A 26309-nucleotide genomic window follows, 5' to 3' on the forward strand; every position below is an offset into this window, starting at 1 on the left:
GAGATATAGTGCCCCAAGAATTTAAAATTTTACTTCTTTACATTATCAGATTTAAAGAAGCAGACATAGACGGATATAATCAGGGATTTTAAGGGATAAGACAATTAATAATAAATACCAACCAAAATATTATAGTACCCAAATTTATAGGTCAACGAATAAGAAAAGTTTTGTAAAAACATTGGGTACCATTATGATTTACAGTTCAATGTCCCTGAACATAATTTACATAACACGTATTGAAATATTTTTAAAAAAAGGAACTCCATATCCATATTCTTAAAGTCTGTATGTACCTAAAGATCTTGTTAACCGCTGAACCGATATGGTTCTCCTTTACAATCAAGCTACTCGTAGGTCCAGGGAAGGTTTTTAACTATTTCGGGGGAGATTATCTCCCACATTAATTGCCCCTAGAGGCTTCTAGGGGGCGTGGCCGCTAGTATAAATATATAGCATGTCATTTCTTTGAACTTAAAAAAAAAGTTTAGCTTCTCATAGGTCCTAGGAAAGTTAAATTTTTTTTGGGGGGGGGGATACCATAACCCTACCAAGAGAAATTACGTCTGTGTTTGGCCAAGGTATTCCCCATACTTTAATCATTAATGTAAATAGCATTCGAACCTATTACCTTCCCAACGATGTGCGGATGAGCTACGTATTATGCACAGTCAGATAAGCAAAACTAAAAAAATCTCTTTTTGTATCTAGACTATTTATCTATCGCATCGTATTATAGACAGCTTTCCGCGGATAAAAATATAAAAAATCACAAGATAAAAACCAGTTTAATTAAGGCCTGAGCTAACAAAGCTGGTATTAGTTTTATTTTAACATTCGTCAAAAAATGTCTGTAATACGATGCTATATACGATTTTTGTATGGCTTAGATCTGGTTCTAATCCAGTGGATATTAATCGGTTATGAGTCAATACAGGACAATCTAATAAAAGTTCTGGAAACCTAAAGTTTGAAGAACATATTCTACGTGTCTTAAACTTGTCTTAAGATTCAAAAGATAAAAACACCTTTAACCAAAGAATAGACATTTTAAAATTTGTTTTTAAATATCCGTAATTTACATTAATAATTGTCATTAATTAGATATCTTTTAATACCTATATTTGTGACAACTTTTATTACACAGAAACTCCCAATTTTTAACAACAACAAAACCCCTGCCCCTCTCGGAGAGCCTCTAACCCGCAACATACAGATGAGGAAACCAACATTCTATAAATGAGCTATATTGGAGACCAATTATCAATTGTGAAAATAGACAATGTATACAAAAACTTATTTCTTATAGTATACTTTAAAATTTCATGCTCTTCCATGTCTTTCATCATAGCTCAGGGGTAGAGATGAGGTTCCATTCTGATAGTTTTCAGTTTGAAACTACCCAAACACCAAATTTAACTTTCACTGTCTTAGAAAATAAGTAATAAAAAATTTAAAAATATTTTTAATCATTTACATTATACAGTCACTTAAAATATCAAAATATTTTTTTAATTTGTTTTGGTGAGACTTAAATTCACATCCATTATTTTCTCACCAAACCTCTAAATCTCTAAAGGGATATGTGTGTTTTGTAGATTTATTGTTTTAGTCTTACTTTAAAAGCCAAAGTATATAAGATTGAAAAAATATTGTTTCAGGGGTGGGTCTCAAACCACCCTTCTTAACATCTGAAACCTGACGCCTTAACCAAAAGAGTTATTTCAGCATGAGACTTTTGTATATATGTTTTACAGTCTTTTTTTAAATGCTAATGTATATAAGATTAAAAAAATATCGTTTCAGTGGTGGGTCTTATACCACCCTCCTTGACATCTGAAACCTGATGGCTTAACTAAAAGAGCTATTTTAGCATGAGACAAGTATATGTATTCAACAGTGTTATTTTAAATGCCAAAGTATATAAGATTGAAAAACATATTGGTTCATTGGTAGGTCTTGAACCACCCTCCTTGACATCTGAAAGCTGATGTCTTAACCAAAAGAGCTTTTTCAGCATGAGACATTTGTATGTGTTCAACAGTTTTATTTTAAATGATAAAGTATATAAGATTAAAATAAATATTGTTTCAGTGGTGGGTCTTGAACAACCATCCTTGACATCTGAAACCTGACGCCTTAATCAAAAGAGCTATTTCAGCATGAGACATATGTATGTGTTCAACAGTCTTATTATAAATGCCAAAGTATATAAGTAAAAATATTGTTTCAGGGGTGGGTCTCGAACCACCCTTCTTAACATCTGAAACCTGACGCCTTAACCAAAAGAGTTATTTCAGCATGAGACTTTTGTATATATGTTTTACATTCTTTTTTAAAATGCTAATGTATATAAGATTAAAAAAATATTGTTTCAGTGGTGGGTCTTATACCACCCTCCTTGACATCTGAAACCTGATGGCTTAACTAAAAGAGCTATTTTAGCATGAGACAAGTATATGTATTCAACAGTGTTATTTTAAATGCCAAAGTATATAAGATTGAAAAACATATTGGTTCATTGGTAGGTCTTGAACCACCCTCCTTGACATCTGAAAGCTGATGTCTTAACCAAAAGAGCTTTTTCAGCATGAGACATTTGTATGTGTTCAACAGTTTTATTTTAAATGATAAAGTATATAAGATTAAAATAAATATTGTTTCAGTGGTGGATCTTGAACCACCCTCCTTGACATCTGAAAGCTGATGCCTTAACCAAAAGAGCTATTTCAGCATGAGACCTATATGTATTTTCAACAGTCTTATTTTAAATGCCAAAGTATATAAGATTGAAAAAAATATTAGTTTAGTGGTGGGCCTTGAACCACCCTCCTTGACATCTGAAAGCTGATGCCTGAACCAAAAGAGCAATTTCAGCATGAAACATATCTATACGTTTTACAGTCTTATTTTAAATGTTAAAGTATATAAGATTGAAAAAAATATTAGTTCAGTGGTGGGTCTTGAACCACCCTCCTTTACATCTAAAACCTGATGCCTTAACAATAAGAGCTATTTCAGCATGAAACATATCTAAATGTTTTACAGTCTTATTGTAAATGTTAAAGTATATAAGATTGAAACAAATATTAGTTCAGTGGTGGGTCTTGAACCACCCTCCTTTTCATCTGAAACCTGACGCCTTAACCAAAAGAGCTATTTCAGCATGAGACATGTGTGTGTGTGTTCAACAGCTTTATTTTAAATGCCAAAGTATATAAGATTGAAAAAAATATTGTTTCAATGATGGGTCTTGAACCACCATCCTTGACATCTGAAACCTGATGCCTTAACTATTTTAGCATGAGACGTATGTGTGTGTTCAACAGTCTTATTTTAAATGTCAAAGTATATAAGATTGAACAAAATATTGTTTCAGTGGTTGGTCTTGAACCACCCCAGTTGAAACTTAATATCTGAAACCTGACGCCTTAACCAAAAGAGCCATTTAAGCATAAGACATATATATGATTTTACAGTCTCAGTTTAAATGCCAAAGTATACAAGATTGAAAAAAAATATTTCCCCTTACCCTCACCTTTCTTTTCCTTCTCTGCATCAACACAGCATTCTTTTTTAAAAAAACCTACAACATGTTGTGTTCATCACAACATGTTTTCAAAAACATATTTGATGTTGTCTTTTTCAAAAAAAATCTAAAGAGAGTGAAATAAAGTGTATGAATTGAAATTTCAGTTTGTAAAGGTTATTAGATAAATCTAAAGATTCTAAGAAAAATAAAACTAATTTAGGCAAGTATTTTCCAAGAAAATTATCTTATTTTTTTTTAACTTATAGGGTGACAATAAAATTGTTCTATAAGATCATAATAGGTAACTAGCCAATAGGGAGATAGTTATATCGAGCCAACTCTAGTATTATATATATAAACAATGGTTATTTCTTTTACTTTTTATTTTCGTTTCATCGAAAATATTTAAGCCATGTAGTCATTAATACATCTATGCTCTAATTAGTCAACTTAAATTTTTATGAACCATACTAAAAAATCATGTATCGTATCTTATTATAGAGAATCTCTGAAAACAATAAAATAAAAATAATTATCTATTTTATTATCCGCGGAAAACTGTAAATAACACATTTCTAACATTTCAGATTCTAAATTATTAAATAAAATGTTTGAGACAAAATGTTTTTTAAGTGCAGAACTATCAATTATCAAACTATACATAATTTATTTCAGGAATAATATTATGATAACTAAACAAGAAATTTATAAGCCCAGAAATTCATATAATTCTAAGATAGGCGAACAATAAATTTTTATTTCGGGGGTTAGGTTGGGTAATTTTATTCTTGTAACGAAGGATCTCACTAACCTCTGAACGGATATGGTTCTCCTTTACAGGCTTATCATAGTCTTAAACCCCCCCCCCATTTTGTTACTTTTTCTTTTCAAATCTAAAATAAAAAATGCTTCTAGGAGCGTAGCTGTTATTAATAAAATAAAGTCAAAAGAACGTTCATATAAAATCTTAAACAAATTTTTGAGAATGTTTTTAAAAAGATCCATAAATATGAATTTTTCCTCAATTAGCCTTATAAAATTTGATGTCAGGACATGCGTACTAGATTGCGTTTTTTTCGCTACTTTAAATGAATAAATGTTGTATAAGTAGAAAATGAAATCTTAAAATAAAAAGACTGCATCATAATATCAACAAAAACTATTACACAGTTCTTACCAAACAAATATATTCGTGTCTGGGGCACAACAAGACAGGTAGCTATCTATCTATCTATCTATCTATCTATCTATCTATCTATCTATCTATCTATCTATCTATCTATCTATCTATCTATCTATTTATCTATCTATCTATCTATCTATCTATCTATCTATCTATCTATCTATCTATCTATCTATCTATCTATCTATCTATCTATCTATCTATCTATTTATCTATCTATCTATCTATCTATCTATCTATCTATCTATCTATCTATCTATCTATCTATCTATCTAGCTAGCTATCTATCTAACCTAAATTAATCCAACCTTAACATGAAATGGAAGGTTCAAAAGGAATTAAAATAGCTTTCTTGAAATGTTTAAATATCTAAAATTGATTTGCTAAGTTTAAGTTTAGACAGCACTCAGAAATAAATTTGGAATAGAATATTAATTCATAAACATGTTCATTGTAGATTAATTGAAACAATCAGGGTTCGGAAGCCGCGCCTCAGCCGCGCATAAGCCTCAGTTTTAAACCTGCTTGTGAGCAGAAAAAGAAATTTCAGAAAGAAGGATTGTCTGCTAAAGAGCAGTTTTATACATCCAGCTGAATTTTATAGTGATAAAATGAAGATTTCACTGAGGCTTACACGCGGCTTACGCGCGGCTTCCGAACCCTGGAAACAATTGTTTCATGTATTGAATAGAAAATACATATCTATCACAACAGATGAATATGTAATTTCCCTTAAAGTGCCTTATTGAGCACATAACCAACCCCCATCTTTTAAAATTATTTGAAAATAAGGTGGGCTAGTTTTTTGTTTGTTTGATTTTACTATGTTGAGGTATGTTGTGCAAGGTTATGGTACTGCAGGGTTAGGACCCCCATCGTTGGGTAGGCAATGAATAAAAATTACCTACTTACCTAATTTCAATATATTTTTGGAGGTTGGGGGGTGGGGGGTGTGAGTGCAAGTTTAAATGAAAACACCTATATATTTAAATTGTTTGTAATCAAAATGGCTTTTTGTCTGTCCTCAATTCATAACAAAAGATTTTTTTGTCTTTTTTAGTGTTTAAAATATAGCTATTTTTGTTTGAATATAATTATGTAATTTCAGTTGCGTGGTTTTGGACATCAAATAAGAGTTAAGACATTTTGAAATACATAAATTATTCAAAGCATTTCATGACAAAACAAGGAAAATAACATCCATAAAAGCGAAGCACTGAAACGGTAGGACAAACGGACATTAACACTTGTATAGTGTCAGACCTGAATAATCAGAATATAAATAAATAAGAGTCGAAGCAAAATTGTAAGTAAATTTGTTAAAAACCTGCTTGATACAGGATAATGTTTATGGACATATTTACATTTTTAGGAATTGATTATAGAGTTGCTTTGCTTAAAATATTATATTTTGTTGTCCCAGGAATCAATATAACAAAATTCAGATCAATCGGATAATTAGATCACATGAAAATTTGTTGTTTAAAATAGACGTACGGACATTTTGGTAATTATAGTTGCTACGCTTTATTAATCGTCTCGGACGTACGGACGGACGAGAGTACGGACCGAAAAGCTTCGCTTTTAAAAATATTTTAAAAAGAATATTAAAATTTTGCGTTCAAGATAGAAAAATATTAAAATAACTTGCATTTAAATACCATGGAATAATATGTAATTTCTTAAGTAGCTCAGCAATAATAAGTTAACAATATTTTTATCCTATTTATTATATAAAGTAGTAAGCATTTTTTGTTTGTAGCGAAGGATCTAAACATAAAACATATTTTTTTGGGCATTATATATTTTAAACAAGATAACCGCTGAACCGTTATGGCTCTCCTTTATGACGTAGCTTCTTATAAGTTCAGTTCAGGGTAGGTTTTTAACTGTTTTGGGGGAGAGTATGTCCACCATCCTAATAAAATTACTGCTTTGCTACAAAGGATGGTGTCATCCTTGTTTTATAAATTGCTTCTATGCAATGTTACGCAATAATTGAGACAGACAAATGCATAATTATCCTGTGTATTCAGGGATCTTAAGGGATAAGACAATGGACAATAAATTGATAACCAACCTAAATTATGATTAAAAAAATTCCCCCTTTTGTAAATTAAGTTTTGACACTACGTTTTTGAAACGAACCATTGAAAATTCAAAAAGTATCAAAAGTTTTTAAGCCGAGGAAGAAGTTAATATGGTTAAAAACTTTGGGTACCAGTATAATTTACAGTCCAATATCCCCATCCGCCCTTTGTATATGTTATAATTAAATTAAGCATCTTCCATTTACATCACATTGCTTTGAATAGGGAGATTGTGTTTATGTGTTTTAGCAGATTTTTTTATAGCAATAATTAAGCAAGGAAGAGGATAATGATGGTTAGATTAATCCCACACAAAAAGTTATAAGTTAACAATTGGCGAGTTTCATAAACTGGTTCTTTCAATTGCAGGCTTCAAAACTTGAATTTTTATTAGTATGTAAAAAACAGTGTCCAAATATACTTATTCTACATAAGGAGAATTTTGTTCATCATAATTGGCGGTTCACACCGAATCATCCACTATTGTCCAATTCCTTAAATTTTGTTTTATTTTGTAAAAACAATTTCCTGTAATATTTATTTACATAATGAATAGAATATACGTGGATATCATGACATGGAAAAAATAGTCGCCAATTTAGCTTGCTAACATGAAACTCATTCATTGGTCAGTTTGTTCATCCAGTATGAGTAGAGGGCATTGGGTAAACCTGGTCAAAGGGGGGGATCTTTATTTTAGCAGGCTACAAGTTTCACTCTATAAGAGAACATGAAAATCTGGTGTAAGATCCAAGTAATAATATATCCATTATTCATATAAAGCTAAGACCACATTTGTCAACATTAATCATTTAGTTGCTTTCATACATAATCACTTTTTTACTTGAATTTTTATTTACAAGCGGCTAAGCCAATAACTTTTAGATTCTTTACACTAACTTTTTATTCTAAATACCTGGATAACCTATCCCTCAATTATTTTAAACCTTTAACTATAATTTTAATATAATATTTATGCATGTTCTTGTATTGATAATAAATGTCTGCTATAAGTATACAGTTCACTATGGTTTATTATTAATTAAAATGTATAGGATGTATTTTTGACATAAAAAAATGCCTTTGTTAGATGTATTTATGGCGGTTACTTTAAGTATGACTGTATTTTTGGCAGAGTTTTTTACATTTTGACAAAAAAAACATCCAGCTATATTTCTGCCAGTTGCAGGAACGCCATGTACCCGTTCATGCAGGGAGGGAAAGGACATTGAGCTGTTTATTACACTAGTCCCAAGAGTTTTAATATAAGCTTTTTTTGGTTTGTTGGCTAAACAACTTTGAAGAATTTTATTGAATTTTGATTGGTTGATTCTTAAAGTTAAGTGTCTGAACGTTTTAATCACCTTGGAGATCTTCTATATATTGGAGCTCTGTTTTCTATACATAATCATAATTGTTCTTGTTAATTTAGAAAATATGGTTGGATGCCTGGAGATCTTTATATTGGAGCTCTGTTTTCTATACATGATCTGTATTTTTCTTGTTAATTTAGAAAATATGGTTGGATGCCAGGAGATCATTATATTGGAGCTCTGTTTTCTATACATGATCATTATTATTCTTGTTAATTTAGAAAATATGGTTGGATGCCTGGAGATCTTTATATTGGAGCTCTTTTTTCTATACATGACCAGGTATATGTTTGAGCAGTGGCGAGCACAGGATTTTAACAATTGGGGGGGGGGGGGTATTTAATGTGAGGAGGGTGGATAGACCCATCTTGGTATCCTCCCTCTACATATTCAACATTCTCAAAAGTCATTTACCCCCTTAGTTTTTCCAGGGGGGTGGATACACCCCCTTCCACACATCTGGATCCAAGTTTTTGAGCATCTAAATCAATACCCCTTATTACATTTTTAAAAAATGTATGGGCTTCATAAAATTAATACTTTCTTTAAGAAGCAAAAAGAATAATAAACCTTATAATTTAAAGAAAACATTTTTCAAGTATTTATTTTAAATGTTGTTAAATTTGTAAAATCAAGCAGTTTTAGTTTAAAAGGCTGACTAGAATTTTGTGTAGTTAGTTTAAAACCACTAAAACTTAGTATGTATTTTATGTAACAGTGTTTTAAAAGTACAAATAATGTATTTAAGTAGCAAATCTACTCTATAATTGTTAGTCCATATGTCTAATGTCTATTGGTTAACTTTTCAATATCAATACAATGTCCTTTTATTGGTTCTAGGATAAACGCAGGAGTGACAAACGTCGGAGTGCTAGGACAAACATAGAAGAGTTTAGAATATAAAGTTAATAAAGTACTTCTATACAGGTTAGGTTAGGTTAAGATATGAATACACAAATAAACCCCCTGAAAAGGTTAGCTATAAAAAAAACTATATGATGGTTTAAAATAGGTTAAGTTAGGTTAAGTGTCCACTCCGTCGTTTGTCACTTATTGTGTTTGTCCTAGTACCCCTTTATTAACATAGTATTACATATCCTTATACTAAAGTAACAGGATGTTTGTGTGTCTGTGTGTTTGTTTGTACCGAAGGATTTCGCTAACCGCTGAACCGATCGGGTTCTCCTTAACAGGGTAGCTTCTCATAGGTCACGGGAAGGTTTATAACTATTTTCTTGGGGGTGGGACACCCCCAACCCCCCCAAAAAATAAAAAATCCCCCCCCCCCAATTTTTTTTTTACTTTTTCTTTTTAAATCTAAAATAAGAAATTGGGTTATCAAATTCGACTCTCCTCTCCTCAAGTGCCCCTAGAGGCCTCTAGAGGCGTAGCCGCTATTAAAAAGTGAAGAGAATAAGATTTAACAAATTTTCTTTATGATTTACTGACAATAGTTTTATTTTCCAGCCAGTAAATTCTCAGATGGAGGGTAGTAATCAAGAGCAGTGTGGTGATATCAGGTAATAATCGGAGGGAAGGGACATTAGACTGTAATTTATAATGATACCCAATAATTTATGACCACGTTATACTTGAACTGAGCGGACGTGTCGTAAATGTCTCGCTTTTAATACATAGTTCAAGCCAGAAGGGACAAAATTTGTTTTTAAAAATGTCGGACAAAAACCGTTTTGCAAATCTTCCTATTGAGTTGACAAGTGAGGATATCTCCAAAGATATCATGGAGGCTATTACTAAGCTTACGGAAAAACAATCCTCCGACCACAAGCAAGTGATGGATAAGCTCAACAGCCTGGATGATTTAATACAAAGGGTCCATGTCCTTGAGGAAAATTACAAGAAGGTTCTACCCCTTATTCAAAAATTTCCACAAATTGAAAAGGATATTAGCGCCATAAAGGTTGTTAACACAAATCTGAAGACAGAGATGGAGAGCTACAAATCTGAAATCAAATTGCTAAAAATCAAGCTTGATGACAGAGAACAACACAGCAGAAACGAGTGTGTAAGAATCAATGGTGTACAAGTTGATAAAGATCTGGAAAAGTCCCTTGGCCACAATCAAGCAGCCATGAAAGCAGTTGAAGAGGTCCTCAAACCTCTGCTAGAGGCGAACAAAAACCGTCTCAAAATGCCCACTGAACCAGGTCAATTCATCAAAAATGCCCATATTCTGCCTATACCGAAAGACAAGAATGGATCATACAAAGTTCCACCTATAATTGTAAGGTTCCATAGTCGCCCATTGAAAGATTTTATCCTCTCAAACAAAAAAAATCTGCCTATAAGAGAAATTGACGTCAAAAATGGTGTAGAGAGATACTCGATAAGCGCCGACCTCACCAAAATGAGGTATGATGTAATGCAGAAACTGATCAGAAGTAAACAATTCTCTAAATGCTGGCACCTGGATGGTAGAGTGATCAAATATATTAAGAACGAAGGAGACAGGATACAATCTGTGAAGTTTTTTGATAAATCATGCAATGAACTAATGAACAATTAAATAGTGCTCAAAGTTAGTATATATAATAGTAATTATGACCTAATCTTAACCTTCTAAATTAAACTAGTAATTGAATTTTATTCAAAATAGTATTTCTCGCTATTTTTTTCCCCTCAATTTTTAAAAATGTCCTTTCATTCACCCTAAATATCTTATTTCAACAGGAAGTTAAAATATTCTCACCCCCTCTCTCCTTCCCTTCCTTAATAAAAGTTCCTAAGTTTTCTCACGCAAAATTTTACAACATTTTTTATGTGCTATTTTTTTCTTTAAATTTTGACATTTATTAATTATCTAAATGAATGTTTTGCTGATAAATTAAATAGTGCAAATCAAAACGAAATTGAAAGCCCGTATCTCAGTATAGATTTAAAATGTTCCTATTTTGACAACACACAACTCATTAATAAATTTAAGAATTGCAGGAAGATAAAATTCTTAAGCTGGAATCTTGGTTCCTTACCCTCGAAATTTGATGAATTTAATATATCAATTTTCTTCTACAAAACAACATTTATTTTGACATAATTTGTATTCAAGAAATATTTTCAATTATTGATCAAGATCTATATAAACTTGAAAATTATAATTTTGTATTCTCATCTAGAAAAAAGGGGAAGGGAGGGGGAGTTGGAATCTATATTCATAAAAAACATAGATTTACTGTAATTGATGATTTATCATATTTTGAAGAAAATCTTTTTGAATCTTTAACATTGAAAGTTATTACTGAACAGAAAAAAAGCAATATAATTAGTTGTGTCTATCGTCCTAATTCTCCAATACAAGGCATGAGTTCTAATGATCAGATGGAATATTTCATTGATAAAATATCAAATTTACAAGCAGCAATGTCATCTTATAAAGGTGACTCTTACATCATGTCTGACTTGAATTTAGATCTCCTTAAATTTGAATCTCATTTAAAAACAAATGATTTTATAGAGAACACTTTATCTAACGGGTTTTTGCCTTTAATTACTAAACCAACTAGAGTTACACATGCTTCATGTACATTGATTGATAATATTTTATCTAATTCTTGCAATAATACATTGGAATCCGGCGTTATTCTGAACTCAATTTCTGATCATTTCCCTATTCTTCATGCTAGTTCTCAAACACAAAAAACAGAAAAGCCTAAAACATTTATCAGCAGGGATATAACAAGTGAAAAAATTATTCAATTTAATGCAATGTTAAACACGAACAACTGGGGTAATGTTCTTAATGAATTAAACCCACAAATTAGTTTTGAAAACTTTCATGAAGTATTTGATTGTGCTTTTAATTTACATTTTCCCATCAAAGAAGTTAAATTTAATAAAAATATTCATAAAATAGAGGGATTTATGACGGGAGGGCTTATGATTTCTAGACGAAAAAAACTTGAGCTAGGGACAATTTATTCAAAAAATAAAACACCAGAAAATAACATTGCATATACAACATATAGGGACATTTACAATAAGGCAATAAAAGATGCAAAGAAAATTTTTTACAGGGAACAACTTAATCAAAATAAAGAAAATCTAAGAAAAACCTGGCAAACTTTAAGACAAGTAATCTCAAAATCAAATGACAAGACATCGTGTATAGATGAAATAATTGTCAATGATACATCTTACAGTAATAATCATGATATTTCTAACAAATTTAATACTTATTTTACTTCAATTGCTGATGAAATTGCCAGCCAAATTAACCCTTCCCCACTTAATCCGTGCGACTTGATTCCTGATACAGACAGTGTATTTAAGCTAAGAGAAATAAATATTCATGTTCTTTTTAATTTAGTGAAAAAAATGGAAAATAAAAAGAGCTCTGACATGTTTGGATTATCAAATTGTTTATTAAAACAAATTATAAATAGTATTGCCGTACCTCTTGTTCACATTATTAACCAATCTATTAAAACAGGTCAAATTCCTTCACAATTAAAAATTGCTAAAGTTTTGCCAATTTTTAAATATAGTAACAGCTCTAAAATGGATAAATGTAACCCTGGCAATTATCGTCCAATAAGTTTGCTACCTATTTTTTCAAAATTGTTAGAAAAAATTGTATCTGAACAACTCACAAGATATCTTGAATTTAATCAAATTATCTATGAACATCAATATGGATTTCAAGCAAAAAAATCTACACTACATCCTATGATTCACCTTTTGAATTATCTGGGACAAGCAAAAAATGAAAATTTAATTACTATAGGGGTATTCTGTGATCTTGCTAAATGTTTTGATACAATTTCGCATACAATTTTATTAAAAAAACTTTAAAAAATTGGTATACATGGATTAGAATTAGAATGGTTTAAAAACTATTTAAGTAATAGAAATCAGTTTGTTTATACAAATGGCGAAAAAAGTGATTTATTAGGAATCAGCAAGGGTGTCCCACAGGGAAGTATTTTGGGCCCAATTTTGTTTCTAGTTTATATCAATGATATTAAAAATTGTACTAGCTTAATGACACTACTCTTTGCAGATGACAGTAATTTTTTGATATCAGGAAAAGATTTGAATGAGATAATTGAAATACTCAACATTGAACTTAAAAATATCTGTGATTGGTTTCGTTGCAATGAAATGTCTCTTAATCCAACTAAAACTAAATTTATGATCTTTAATAAAAGGGAGGATTCCATAACTTGGGAACAAATTAAAATTAAATTAGATTTTAATAATGAAAATGAGAATGATACAGATAAAATTAGATATTTGGGTTATATCAACCAACAGAGTGAAATTCCTGCAATTAAATTTTTGGGTGTGTTTATTGATTCTCAACTTAACTTTAAATACCATATTGAATATTTAAGGAAAAAAATATCTAGAAGTTTGTTTTTAATCAATAGAGTTAAGCATATATTATGTGAAAAATCCTTAGTAACACTATTCCACTCTTTTATAAATAGCCATTTATTGTATTGCTTGCCAGCATGGAGCTGTGGCTTAGAATCATCTATTAAGCCTTTAGTAGTTCTACAAAAAAAAGCTATTAGAATTATACACAAATCCGCTTATAACAGCCATACGCCACCTTTGTTTAGGAAAATTAATGTTTTGCCTATTAAGGAGCTATCTATTTATACAAAACTACTATTTTTTTATGATTTTATTCGCTGGAGGCTACCAAATTCTTTTGATGGTGTATGGATTAGAAATAATCTAAGAAATCAGAGACAACTAAGAAATTCTAGTGAGTTTTATATTCCAATAGCCAAATTTAAAAAAATTGAAAGGTTTCCATTATTTTCATTTCAAAGACTATGGAATAATTTTTGTCATGAAAAAGATCTTTTAAATGAGAATATTCCTAAAAAAACATTTGCATTAAATCTTAAAGATGAACTTTTTAAATCTATATGTAATATTGAAGAATGTAATGAATGTACTTAAAATATATTGATTTGCCTGGATTTATTAAAAACCTTACATTATTAATTACAGAAATGGTTTTAAAATTTAAGAAAAACTAGCCTTAAAATTTGTTGTAACCCTTCTTTCCTTCTCTTTTTCCCCTGTCCATTTAATTTTACCTACATTAATTTTGACATTATTATTTCTTATTTTTCTTATTATTTTAATGCCAACCTAAAAAAGGCAATGCAAACATCTTGGATACGCATATTCCTACTTTTAGGGAAGCCTAATCATTGCCACACATAACATCTAGTGTTAGTCATGCAATTTAAATTTATAAATATGAAAAATTGTAAAGTACACCTGGTACTAAGCAGTAGCTTGGTGTACTATTGTATGTACTGCTTCGTAAGACGGGGCGTAATCTGTCACTGAATAAATGTTTTTTTATGTTTTATGTTATTCGTTGGCTCATAAACTCTCTAAGTACCTTTGTTTGAAACTTTATTGGTTAGTTGAAAACTAGTAGGGTCCAACCTTTAAACTATAAATCTAATCTACAAAAATTAATTTGTTTATCATTAACGGGGATGTATCCATTGTCTTATCCCTTAAGTTACCTGGATAATAAACCTTATAATATTTTATGATTTTTGACATTACTTTTCGTAGATTTTTAGAAATAATTTCTTTTATTCGATCATATTATTGAAAAACATTACTTATATGTAAAGAAATGGTGTTTTTTTACTGTTTTCATTTATAAAGATAAGAAATCTGTGTAAATCCTGAGGTATTCGATACAATATAAGTCTCATTGTTTTACTTGACTTTAGTTTTTAAACTTATTTATTATGTTTTATTTAGGGAACAATATGGTATTCAGCGAGTTGAAGCAGCTATACAAACCATTAACGCCATAAATGCAAATAAAAATCTCTTACCAAATATTAAACTTGGTATTTATATCAGGTATAAATGTTATTTATTGTAGCGTAGCTTCTCCTTGACTATCAACTGTTCGTCTTAACATTACATAATTGAATTATGTGGGGTAAACGTTCAATGGGTGTAATTCAATGTGTAAAATTGCGCGCAAAGCGCACTGAAATTATTTTTTTTATCCCCTTAAAAGTTTTAATCTTAAGGGTAAGATTTGCATAGGGGGTGTAATTTTCCCTACCATAGGAGAGATACCCACAGTTTTTTTATTATAAGTTAAAATCTTTTAAATAAGGCGTGAAGCGCCAAAAATTTATGACATATTTCCTTTGTTTAGGAATCGTTCAAGACATATGTTTAATTATTAATAAATATTTAATCATTTAATAAATGAATCTACAATTTATTCTGTCATTTCATATTTTCAATCCACCCCAGACAAAAGTTAGCCTTTAAAAATTTAGATAACATTTAACTTATCGTTCATTAACATATTTAACTAAACGTGATTATAGAAGATTTTTGTAAAAATAATTTAGGTAAAAGTAGGAAATAAGAACAATCAAAATTAATTATTTGTATGAATGTAAATCTTAAATATCTATCAGAGAAAATCTAAAAGACTTTTGGTAAAAACAAAATTGATTTAGTTCTTAATTTTTGTATCCATTATTAAAAGAATAGTTATTTATCGCATCGTATTATAGACAGCTTTCCTTGAATATTAAAAAGAATGAAAGATTAAAACCTGTTTTATTAGCCCCAAGAGTCCGAAGGTAATAATCTTAAGATTTTTATTTTTATTTTTATAGAAAATTGTCTATAATACAATACATGATTTTTCAGTTTGGCTCTAGATTGGTTCTAATCCAGCAATTTATATTCGGTTTTGGAGCCATACTGGAAAAAAAATCATAATGTATTTTTTCCCCCTCGACGCATTTGATAACAAAATATGTTTGTATTAATTATGATAGAATTATTTTCTTCATACAGAAATAACCTTATTTATTAGTCTTATTACCAGGTGTTCATTCATTTCCGCATAGAAAACATCCGGCCAGCATAAAATTAGAGTAAAACAATAGGATGGGTGGAGGGGGAGGAGTTAAATAAGTGTATGTCTTCATCACGACGAACTTGTGCCGACTTTCAATTGGGTCTTTGAAAAAAAACTTATTGGCCAAGTAACATTTTGTGCTTTATAAATTGTATGTTAATATTTGATGAAATGCGAAAGTGAAAGCACAGCTTATTAGAAGTATACAAGACTAATTATCTCAGGGAGCGAGGGGGACATTGGGCTATTTATTACACAAGTCCCCAAAGTTTTATAATGACGTTTTCTGATTTGTTGGGTTAACAACTTTTGAGACTATCATTGGCTTAATACATCAATTTATCGACCTTATGTCTTATCCCTTTAGATCTATGAACTATCTACGGTGCTGGACGTGTCTTCTCCAAAAATCCAAGAAATCTCTTTGATTCATCTTTTTCTATGGTCTAAATAACGTTCAATTTTTTGTGGGGGGGGGGGGGCGATAGATGGTAGTTAAAATCTGAAAAGGTAAGAAGGGGGAGGGTCGATAAGTTCAGCGCCTCCTGAATTTTATCCTTCCAGGGGTTAATATTTTATATCATCTGATTTGAGAAAAAGAGTTTAGAACCAGGTTGCATTTAATTAAGAGGTTTTCTTTGGAATTTTGATATAGAGTTGTCTCTTGAACCCCAACCTTTTACTTTTTTTTGGAGGGAAAACCTAACATAATAAAATATGACTATTTTTAAATTTGTGTTGACAAAATATATATCTTTTAAAGGGAAACAAGGAGTTCTATGTCAATAAATAGCGCGGTGTTATCCTATTTATTCATTTGATTGAAAATAAATAACAAGAATAAAATATATTCAGAATAAAAATAAGAAATTTTACCTATAATGTAGGTTGAAAAGTTTAATGTATCATTTTATTATGTAAAACATTTTTTACAATTTACTTCAACTTATAATTTGACTGACAAAATTTTTTTTTTAAAAAGGTGGAATGGGCGAACTATAGAGTGGCAGCGCTACTAAAAAGTGTAGATATCATGAATGTGTAAAATATATTGGTTTTCTAAATTCCTATATTATAGTATATACAATTTCAGTGGCGTGCACAGGGTTGTGCCAAGAAGGTGCGCGAAGCGCTCCCTAGAATTTTGACACATCCTTAAACAAAAATTCAAGGGGGTGTAGTGTGGTGGGGGTTGCAAGCATTTAATCAACATTATCAAAAGTCTTAAAAGCGTCCTTTGACTGGAAAACTGGTGCAAGAAGCGCACGTTTTTTGTTCTCACTCCCTCCTTAAATTTACAGTTAAAACTTTTTACCCTTACATCCCCCTTGTCTGTTTCAGGGGTGTGTATACCCGTGTTAAGGAGGGTATAAAGGTGTGGACTTTTAGGAAGGTGTATCCATCCCCCTTAATTTTGCCAGACCGGTGGTTAAACCCCTCTTATGCACGCCTCCGGTGTATATGGAGGAAATAAATCTTTGTTTTGTGTCGCCTATATAGAATATTAAATGTCTATTTAGTAATTTTTAACAAATATGTACATTAGAAAATTTTTATATTAGTGAAATAATATCCACAAATTCTTTAATATCAGGATTTAGATGCATTTAGTTGGATTTTCAGTCCTTTAAATGTCGCAATTAAAACAAAAAGGTCTCATTCAGATTAACATTTATAAATTAAATTGACATTAAGCTTAAGTTATATAAAAAACTATACTTAAAAAGAGGTTTAAACAGTCGACCCCCCATTTTTAATTTTAGTTTTAAAAAGAAAAAGAAAATTATTTTAGGGGGTTATTTATTCCAAGGGGCGATTTCTCTTGCAAAGTTATTGGTTCTCGACCTCAAAATAGTTATAAACCTTCCTAGGACCTGTAAGAAGCTAATCTGTAAAGGAGAATGAACCATATCAGTTCAGCGTTTAGCAATATCATTCGGTACAGACAGACAGACAGTCATCTTGTTACTTTTATATGCATATGGATGATCAACAAACAAATTACTAATTTTATATTTTTCAGGGATTCATGTTGGCATGCGCCAGTAGCACTCAGAGAAACTTTACAATTTCTACCGGTAAGTTATCTAACTTTGATAGCAACAGAGAAAATCCCTAAATGCTACCCACATTTTTTACTCAAGGAAGGAAATTGATAACCCCCTTTTAAATTAAAATTATTACAAGTACATTATTAGATAATCCCACAAACCTTTAAAATCCCTCATTATACTCCCCAAAAATTAAAAAGATTGGACGTCACTCACCCCTAAATTAAGAAATAAAAAAAAATAAAATGAGGGTAAAAACTCAAATAGCACAGAAAATAAAAAAATGATTCTGTAAAATATGGAAAATAAGAGCTTTATAAAAAAACATTTTACATTTATTATAAACAAATAAAAACCGTTTTTCCCTTTAAGAATACACAATTCTTTTTTATAGATTTATGTTTGTTTTAAGGGGTTAAGTCGAGATACAAACACATCTAAAATTGGAACCACAATTGGAGTTGTGGGACCAGGCTCCAGTGATGTGACTATTCAGGTACTGTGTATATTTATATCCTTGTTTAAAGCTAAGCTTTTCTATATTTAGTGTCGGTCTGCACATACGTCCAAAACGGATAGTATTGTCGTTGATTAATGCATGTTAGAATTGTCTTATTGTTTTAAAATTAGGCAAGATTATTCCTGTATCAGTTTACAATTTAGAAAACGTAGCAATTCTATAATAAATGATAAAAAATATGTCCATCATACATTTTTTAGCTTTTTTAACACAATATTTTGTACTACCGGCTGCGCCCCATGCGTATAGGGACTCTGTATGTTAAATGTTAAGGAAGGATAAAAAATAGCCTAAAACCATCCTAAGACTTAAATCTAAAAAATATAATAGCTTAAAATATTTCTACCTATCTGTAAATTGTTATATTAGACTTGATTTCTTTATTGATATCATCTTTGTTATAGAATATTTTATATCGATCTACACAGAATAATGTTGAGAATGATACTAAAATTAAGTTGAAATATAATTTATTTTCTAATTTGTTTGTAGGTTCAGAATTTGTTACAACTGTTTGATATCCCACAAATTGGTTACAGTGCTACTTCAAAAGATCTTAGGTAGGACTCAGGGAGGGAGGGGACATTAGGCTGTTTATTCACTAGTCCCCAAAGTTTTATAATAACGTTTTCTTTTGCGTTGGCTTAACAACTTTGGGGACTTTTAGTGAATTTGATTGGTTGGTTTAATAAGAGGAGTTTTCAGACGATTCAACCACTAATTGTAATCTACAGATTAGAGTAAAACACTAGAAGGAGAAAGGGTTAAATAACGGTATCTCCCCATCGCATTAACCTTGTGCAACCTTTCGAGTGGGTCATTGAAAACCTACCTATGGTATCGCTTATATTAACACAGCCAAGTAGCAGAAAATAATTTTGAAGCAGACGAAGAAGGTCGTTGAAAAAGGAAGGGAGGTAGTTGTCTGTATATATTATACATCTATACTATAGATATCTTATCTACAGAAAAGATAACTTTGTGTAGCATCAATGAGAATGCACATCAATTTATCGGCCATTGTCTTATTCCCTTAGATATCTGGGTAGGACTATATATTAAAACATCAGTAGTTTTTAAGGTTTTCTAAATCCTAATTTCTAGTTCCCAGATGTACATATGAGAAGTAATAATAACTTTCAATAAAATTATTAACAATTTCAATTCCACGTATAATTAGGTGGCCTAGACTTAATTAAATTATAAAATGCATACACAATTATAAAACTAATGTCGTCAAATATCACGTTACAATTTGGCTGGAAATTTAGAGTTTTTAGATGTATAGCAACTCTAGAATTGTACTACTCTTTTTTATTAAGACCTATTTTAATACATAACTGGTTTAAGAATAATTATTTATTGCATCGTATTATAGACAGCTTTCCGCGGATTTAAAATGGAAAGTTCGAAACCCTGAGGAGCTGAAGTCCCGGTCTAATAAAACTCGTATTAATTACATGATTTTTATTCAAATATTCGTGGAAAAATTGTCTGTAATTTAATGCTATGATTATTCAGTATGACTAAAAGCCATTTCTAATACATCGAAAATTAATCAGTTTCGAAGCCACAAATGAAAATTAATTAACAACCAAGGAGATCTTTCCCTGCGGGGTTCCTAACCTAATATAACCCAAATTCTTTTTTTCCAGTGATAAGTCACGGTATGGATATTTTTTTCGAGTTGTTCCAAGTGATAATTTTCAGGTAAATTTTAGTTTAAAAATCATCACTAAACAAGAATGAGAAAATAATATTTACGTAGACGTCACAAGCCAACAACTGTAGGCCTTTAGGGGTACTTGAAGTTGTGGGGGGGGGGGGAGGTTGAATTCGACACCAGCCCCATTTTTTTTATTTTAGTTTTAAAGTAAAGGAGTAAAAAATCGTTTTCTTAAATTTTAAATTAAATTTAAATTTTAAAACATGTTAACCTTTAAAGTATAGAAATTTCAAATGCCATGTTTAAGTCAAACTGTACACTAATCTTAATTTAAATTTTTGTTAAAAAATAATTTTGTCAAATTAAACAAAATTAAAATTGGGATAACACTTTTATGGTAGGAAAGACGTATAAAGTCTTATATTTTTATAATAATTAGTGGGGTTATTACGGTACTCATACATTTGTTTTGGAGTAGGGTAAACATCCCTTTACCTATGTGGATTTATTTAACTGTGTTTTTTTCCCTTTCTTAGTAACTATCAAAAATTTTATGAAATTTATTATCAGATTTATTATTTTGTAGGCCCGTGTTATAGTGGACCTGATATTAAAAAATGGTTGGAACTACGTTAGTGCTGTACATACTGAAGGTAACAAACAAAAGGTTTCTTTATTGGTATAAATGAAAGTACAAAATTATGATAAGAAATAAATATTTCTTGCTAGTGCAAATTATTACCTGTACTTTAATTTGCATTAGGTATTAGTGAATTTTACCATGTGCAACAATAGCGCACGATAAATGATAATAATGTGCACAGCAGCGCAGCAATAATGTTACATATTCTAAGAATTGTGCGTAAATAAATATCTTTATATCCACTCAAAATGAAAATTGATTTTTATTATCTGACTTTTCTTTCATGTTCATACTTAGTTTCTGAATAGCGGATGCAACACTAGCATCTAAGGGTGTATTTAAAGGGGTAAGACAGTGACAGAAAACAATCCCGAGACCCGTATGAAGATTACTTTTAAAAAGGAGAGCTCAATAAGCTCAGTAGTTATTGAAATTTTAAGCATCAGACAAAAGCCTTACTTTTTTACATGTTAAAGCCTATTATTGACCAACCGAAGGATATTATTTATAGAATATCTTTTCCACTCTAAACAAGATACAAAATTACAGTTGCATTTATTATAATATTAACAAGAATAACAACATCTAAAACATTACAGCTCAAATGGAATGCCTATAGGTTTGCTGCTTTGCCCCTTAGCTTCTGGAGCTCTACATTCGAAACGGTCAAAATGTTGAATATAGTCAACCGGCGGCTACGAGTGGGAGGGGAGAGGTAGTCGAACCACCACTTTTCATTTTATTTCTAAAAAGAAAAGGTTAAAAAAAAACTGATGGGGTGGGGTTTAATTGTTTCTATGGGTGATGTTGTTGGGTGGATGGTTGTACCTTCCCCCCAAAACAGTTATAAACCTTGCCAGAACCTACAACAAGCTTCACTGTAAAAAGAACCATATTGATTCAGCGGTTAGCGAGATCCTTTGATACAGACAGACAAACTACATCCAGTTACTTTTATATAAGAATAAATTACTCATTTTACCTGTTAGTTCATTTTTATGTTAAATTTAATTATAATCATTCTATATTTAATTTTCCTTTATCTAATAAATCGTTTTAGCTAACGTACTTGGACATACAGACAGAGTAAATACCCAAATTTAAAAGTAGCTACCCTACAACAAACAAACTAAGATAAAAGTATATGATAGAGAAGTAAGGGGTGCAAAGGCTGTGAAATTGCAAAACTTATTTTTTTTTTCAAAGATTTTTTTTGCATTTAATCTTAAAACTTTTTTCTTCTTTACTTTATTTATTTTGTGCTAGTTTAATATCATTCATGTGTATTTATTGGCAGCGAAGCTTCTCTATAAAAATTTGTATATTTCTGTCCGTCCGTTTGTCTATTCAGAGTTTTGAAAAGAAACTTTAAAATGAAAATTTTTGGAGGGAGATAATATTTTTTATTATTTATTTACCTTTAACTTTTATATGCTGATTATATACAGTGATCTAAAGGGATAACACAATGACCGATAAATTGATGTAAATCTTTAATTATAATACATAAAATTATCCCTTCTGTAGATTACAGTTAACGGTTGAAACGTTTTGACACCCAACCACTATGATCCAACCAACTAAAAGTCTCCGAATAACAATGCTATTATAAAACCCTGGCTGCTACTATAAACAGCCCATTGTCCCTGCTGGACTATATCATAAATCGTATAAAACTATTGAAATTTTAATTCATTGAAAATCTGAATTCTTAAGGAATTGTGAAGGAATTTTAAAATTGGCTAAAATCAATTAAGTTACAAAATCTCAATGAAAAGTAAAATATTTTAACATAAAATACAATTAATTTATTTTTTCAATGAATTTTTTCTAACTTACATGATATATAATATATATATAAACACAATTTTATAATATTAATCCTCAAGATCTATAAGTAGGACTGGGGTAGGTTAGGTACGAAAAACCCTGCAGATATGGGTTTTTAAGGCCTTGTTTGGTCTACTTTGGTGTAGAAAGTTACTTTTAATTGTTTCTTCTTTGTTTTTTTTTTCGTTGAATACGCTGTGTCTATTCACAAGGACATTATTTAAGATGATTCATCAAGTTGGAGACCGACCCCAGCGGGCTAGGTGGGTGGCTCGCAGGGGTTAGGTGCATTAAAAAAAAATATTTTGTGTTATCATATATCAAATTATAGGTTTTTCGAGTTTCAGTTTCCAACTTGCTTAGTCATCTTAAATTAGTGTCCTTATGAATAGACATAGTGTATTCAAGGAAAAAACTTAGAAAAAGCAATAAAAGTTTTCTTTTAATAATTTTTTTTTCATTAAGATGTATAACCTATGGGACTAGGTCTATGTATTTTAGAGGGATTTTTAAATTTACTGTATGTACTTGAAATTGTATTACTCAATTTTATGTTCTATAATATAAAGTAGTAAACTTTTTATTGTCTGAAGCTTTAGATTTTGAAAATTGCTTTTCCAATTTGGTTTTACTTATCAGATAAGCTTTATAAATATCTTGGGGTGGATTTAAGCTATTTTTCTGAAATCCCCCCCCCCCTCCCATAGAGGCATGGGGCGAAGCAACTAGTGTTTAGAATAAATAGTAAACAACAGTTCTCAGCATCTTTAGGTCGCACATTCCATTTGTCGCGCATACATATATAAATTACTGTGGAATAGTGTATATTAATTATTAAATGAATGAAGAGCATAAGATGCAGCTTATAGTGTCTATTAAAAAATGACGTCATATAATAAAAATGACCAATGATAGGCCACCATACATTTTACCATTGGTCAATTACAATGTATACTGGCCTATTGTATTGTGTGTAGTCATTTTTATTTGGCACTATAAGCTGCTTCAGAGTTTATTAAGCAATCAAAGATGTCCTTTTCTAGGTAATTACGGTGCCAAAGGTATGAAGGCGTTTCTAAAGCTGAGCGAAGATGCTGGTATATGCACAGCAGCCGAGCTACAGGTTCCACAATATGCAGATACCAGGTAGATATACATAGGTATTTATATACAGATGGATAGATAAATAGATATATATTCTTACCAAGGAAGCGGATATATGTACAGCAGCCGAGCTACAGGTTCCACAATATGCAGATACCAGGTAGATATACATAGGTATTTATATACAGATGGATAGATAAATAGATATATATTCTTACCAAGGAAGCGGATATATGTACAGCAGCCGAGCTACAGGTTTCACAATATACAGATACCAGGTAGATATACATACATAGGTATTTATATACAGATGGATAGATAAATAGATATATATTCTTACCAAGGAAGCGGATATATGTACAGCAGCCGAGCTACAGGTTTCACAATATACAGATACCAGGTAGATATACATACATAGGTATTTATATACAGATGGATAGATAGATAGATAGATATTCTTAGCAAGGAAGCAGGTAGATAGATAGATAGATAAATAGATAAACAAATAGAATGAGAGAGATGAACAAGTAGATATATAAAAGAAAGATATTATATATATATATATATACATATATAAAGAAAGATAGAAACATTTAACATTTATAAACCAATTAAAGGTTAACAAAATTTGAATTTTACATATTTGATGTAATAGTTAAAGTCATTATTTTAAGTCGAGATTAAGTCAATATTTTTTTGTATTTATTTTAAAAAAAAACACTGTTTCATTTTCTGTAACAATAAGTGCATCTAATAATACTTTTCCAAACCTTTCCAGAATATTAAAATAAATGTTTTTTTATTATTCACTAACTATTCGTCTATTTCAATTATAACATGCCCCTAAACTTATTTTGCTAGATTTGTTGAAGTTTAATGCGCTAATTTATTCAAACTTTTTAAAGGGTTTATTTTAATTAATACTTATTGATGTCCCATAATTTAATCAATGAAAAATAATAGCAATAACTCCAATAAAATAAAAAGCAAGCTTTATTTGATAGCTCTTATTACTGCTCTAGGCATGTTAGAATAGTCCTTTCAATCTACGTTAACAGAATGTCCATTTTAAAAATGTAGATGTTTTTATCCACAATTTTTTATGCGATTATTTTTTTCATCTTATTTTTAGTAAAAACGATTACTATGACAATAAAGTACTAAGTAATGGGTATTTATATTTTGTCTGGGCTTCTTTTTTATGGATTTTGTTTTTTTTGTTTAATCTTGAATTTAGGGGATATTGGTATTCTTTAAAATTACCGAAAGAAAGTTTCAGCACGCTTCATGCACCTTATGCGTAATTCTGTCCACGCGTGTGTTTTATTAGAGATGTGTAGAAATGCTACGCATTTGATGCAAAAATCTTTTATCTTTGTGAAGAAAAAGGTTTGATAGGTTCATGTGCTTGAATGTATTCAAAAATAAAATGGTCTTCCATAAAGTATAAGTAGGTAATGTGTCATTTTTTTCAGTTCACGCAAAATCTGATAAAATTTAGATTTTAGAATGCATAAGGGAATAAGACATTAATATACAGGGTGCGCCACATATCCTCGGACTTTCTTTAAACGGCCATAGCGTCAAAACTACTTGACCAATCAGGACGTTTGACCCTACTATAAAAACCTTAGGTAATGACCTTTAAGCACAAAAAAATCTTTGGACGAAGATGGGCTTGTACTCCGAGCTGGCCGCGCTTTTGTTCAACAAGGCAGATTCGAGTTGCGCCGGTGGTATAATCTGGTTTCTCGACTAGGGTCCAAAAAATCGGACCTCAGCCCATCTGTAGATGAGGTAGAGTTATGCAACTTGCTGGGGATACTGTTAGATTCATAAGTAAGACACTAGAAAAGACTAGAGCTCTCTATCTAAAATGGCTTGGCTGTAGTACTCCGGCAAAGTGAAACGTAACTGATTTAGAGATGTCAAAAATGTCAAAAATCGTGAAAATTTCTCGGTTCTCGACTTTAGAGACCCATATGGAACTTAAAAACTCATTTTAGACTATGGATTGCCCTTACAACCCTATTTAAATCTTTAAGCCATTTCTAAAAAGGTATAGAACGTCATTATAGCTCAACTGTAGTCTAAATAAAGGCTTCCGTGTCAAATGGTAGCTTGAAAGTTGGGTGAATTAGGATCCTGCGGTTACTCACATTTCTAAGGAAATGGGGCCTCCCAGCAGCCCGATCCTAATTCAATGGACTTTTGGGCCTAGGGCTATTTTGAAGCATGCACCAATAGACGTGCCCATGCAACAAAGACCTCCCCCATTGCCACTATCAAGGAGAACTTCGCCATCTTGGACAGGTACATTTTGACCTGGGCCTGCCGGCGGTTGAGGAGGCGGGTAAAGGCGGTGAATGATGCTGGCGGCGATTTTAATCAATGATTTAATAGTCATATACCTAGTTTGC

The 26309-nt window shown here is 30.9% G+C and overlaps 1 protein-coding gene across 1 annotated transcript in view; it reads left to right on the forward strand.

The window, feature by feature from the left end:
• Window positions 1-4705: 4705 nt before the first annotated feature.
• LOC145326930 (metabotropic glutamate receptor 1-like) overlaps window positions 4706-26309 on the forward strand; it is a 78376-nt gene continuing 56772 nt past the window's right edge. The window contains exons 1-10 of the mRNA XM_080170378.1: window positions 4706-4747; window positions 8400-8460; window positions 9646-9698; window positions 14941-15045; window positions 18099-18153; window positions 18539-18622; window positions 19139-19206; window positions 20302-20356; window positions 20899-20965; window positions 23829-23931. Coding sequence (XP_080026504.1) covers window positions 8413-8460; window positions 9646-9698; window positions 14941-15045; window positions 18099-18153; window positions 18539-18622; window positions 19139-19206; window positions 20302-20356; window positions 20899-20965; window positions 23829-23931 — 638 coding nt within the window. The 5' untranslated portion in view covers window positions 4706-4747; window positions 8400-8412. The remainder of the gene's footprint in view (window positions 4748-8399; window positions 8461-9645; window positions 9699-14940; window positions 15046-18098; window positions 18154-18538; window positions 18623-19138; window positions 19207-20301; window positions 20357-20898; window positions 20966-23828; window positions 23932-26309) is intronic.

This window comes from Acartia tonsa, chromosome 8 (genome assembly GCF_053477335.1).
Source record: "Acartia tonsa isolate MP-2025a chromosome 8, ASM5347733v1, whole genome shotgun sequence".
Classification (NCBI taxonomy): domain Eukaryota; kingdom Metazoa; phylum Arthropoda; class Copepoda; order Calanoida; family Acartiidae; genus Acartia; species Acartia tonsa.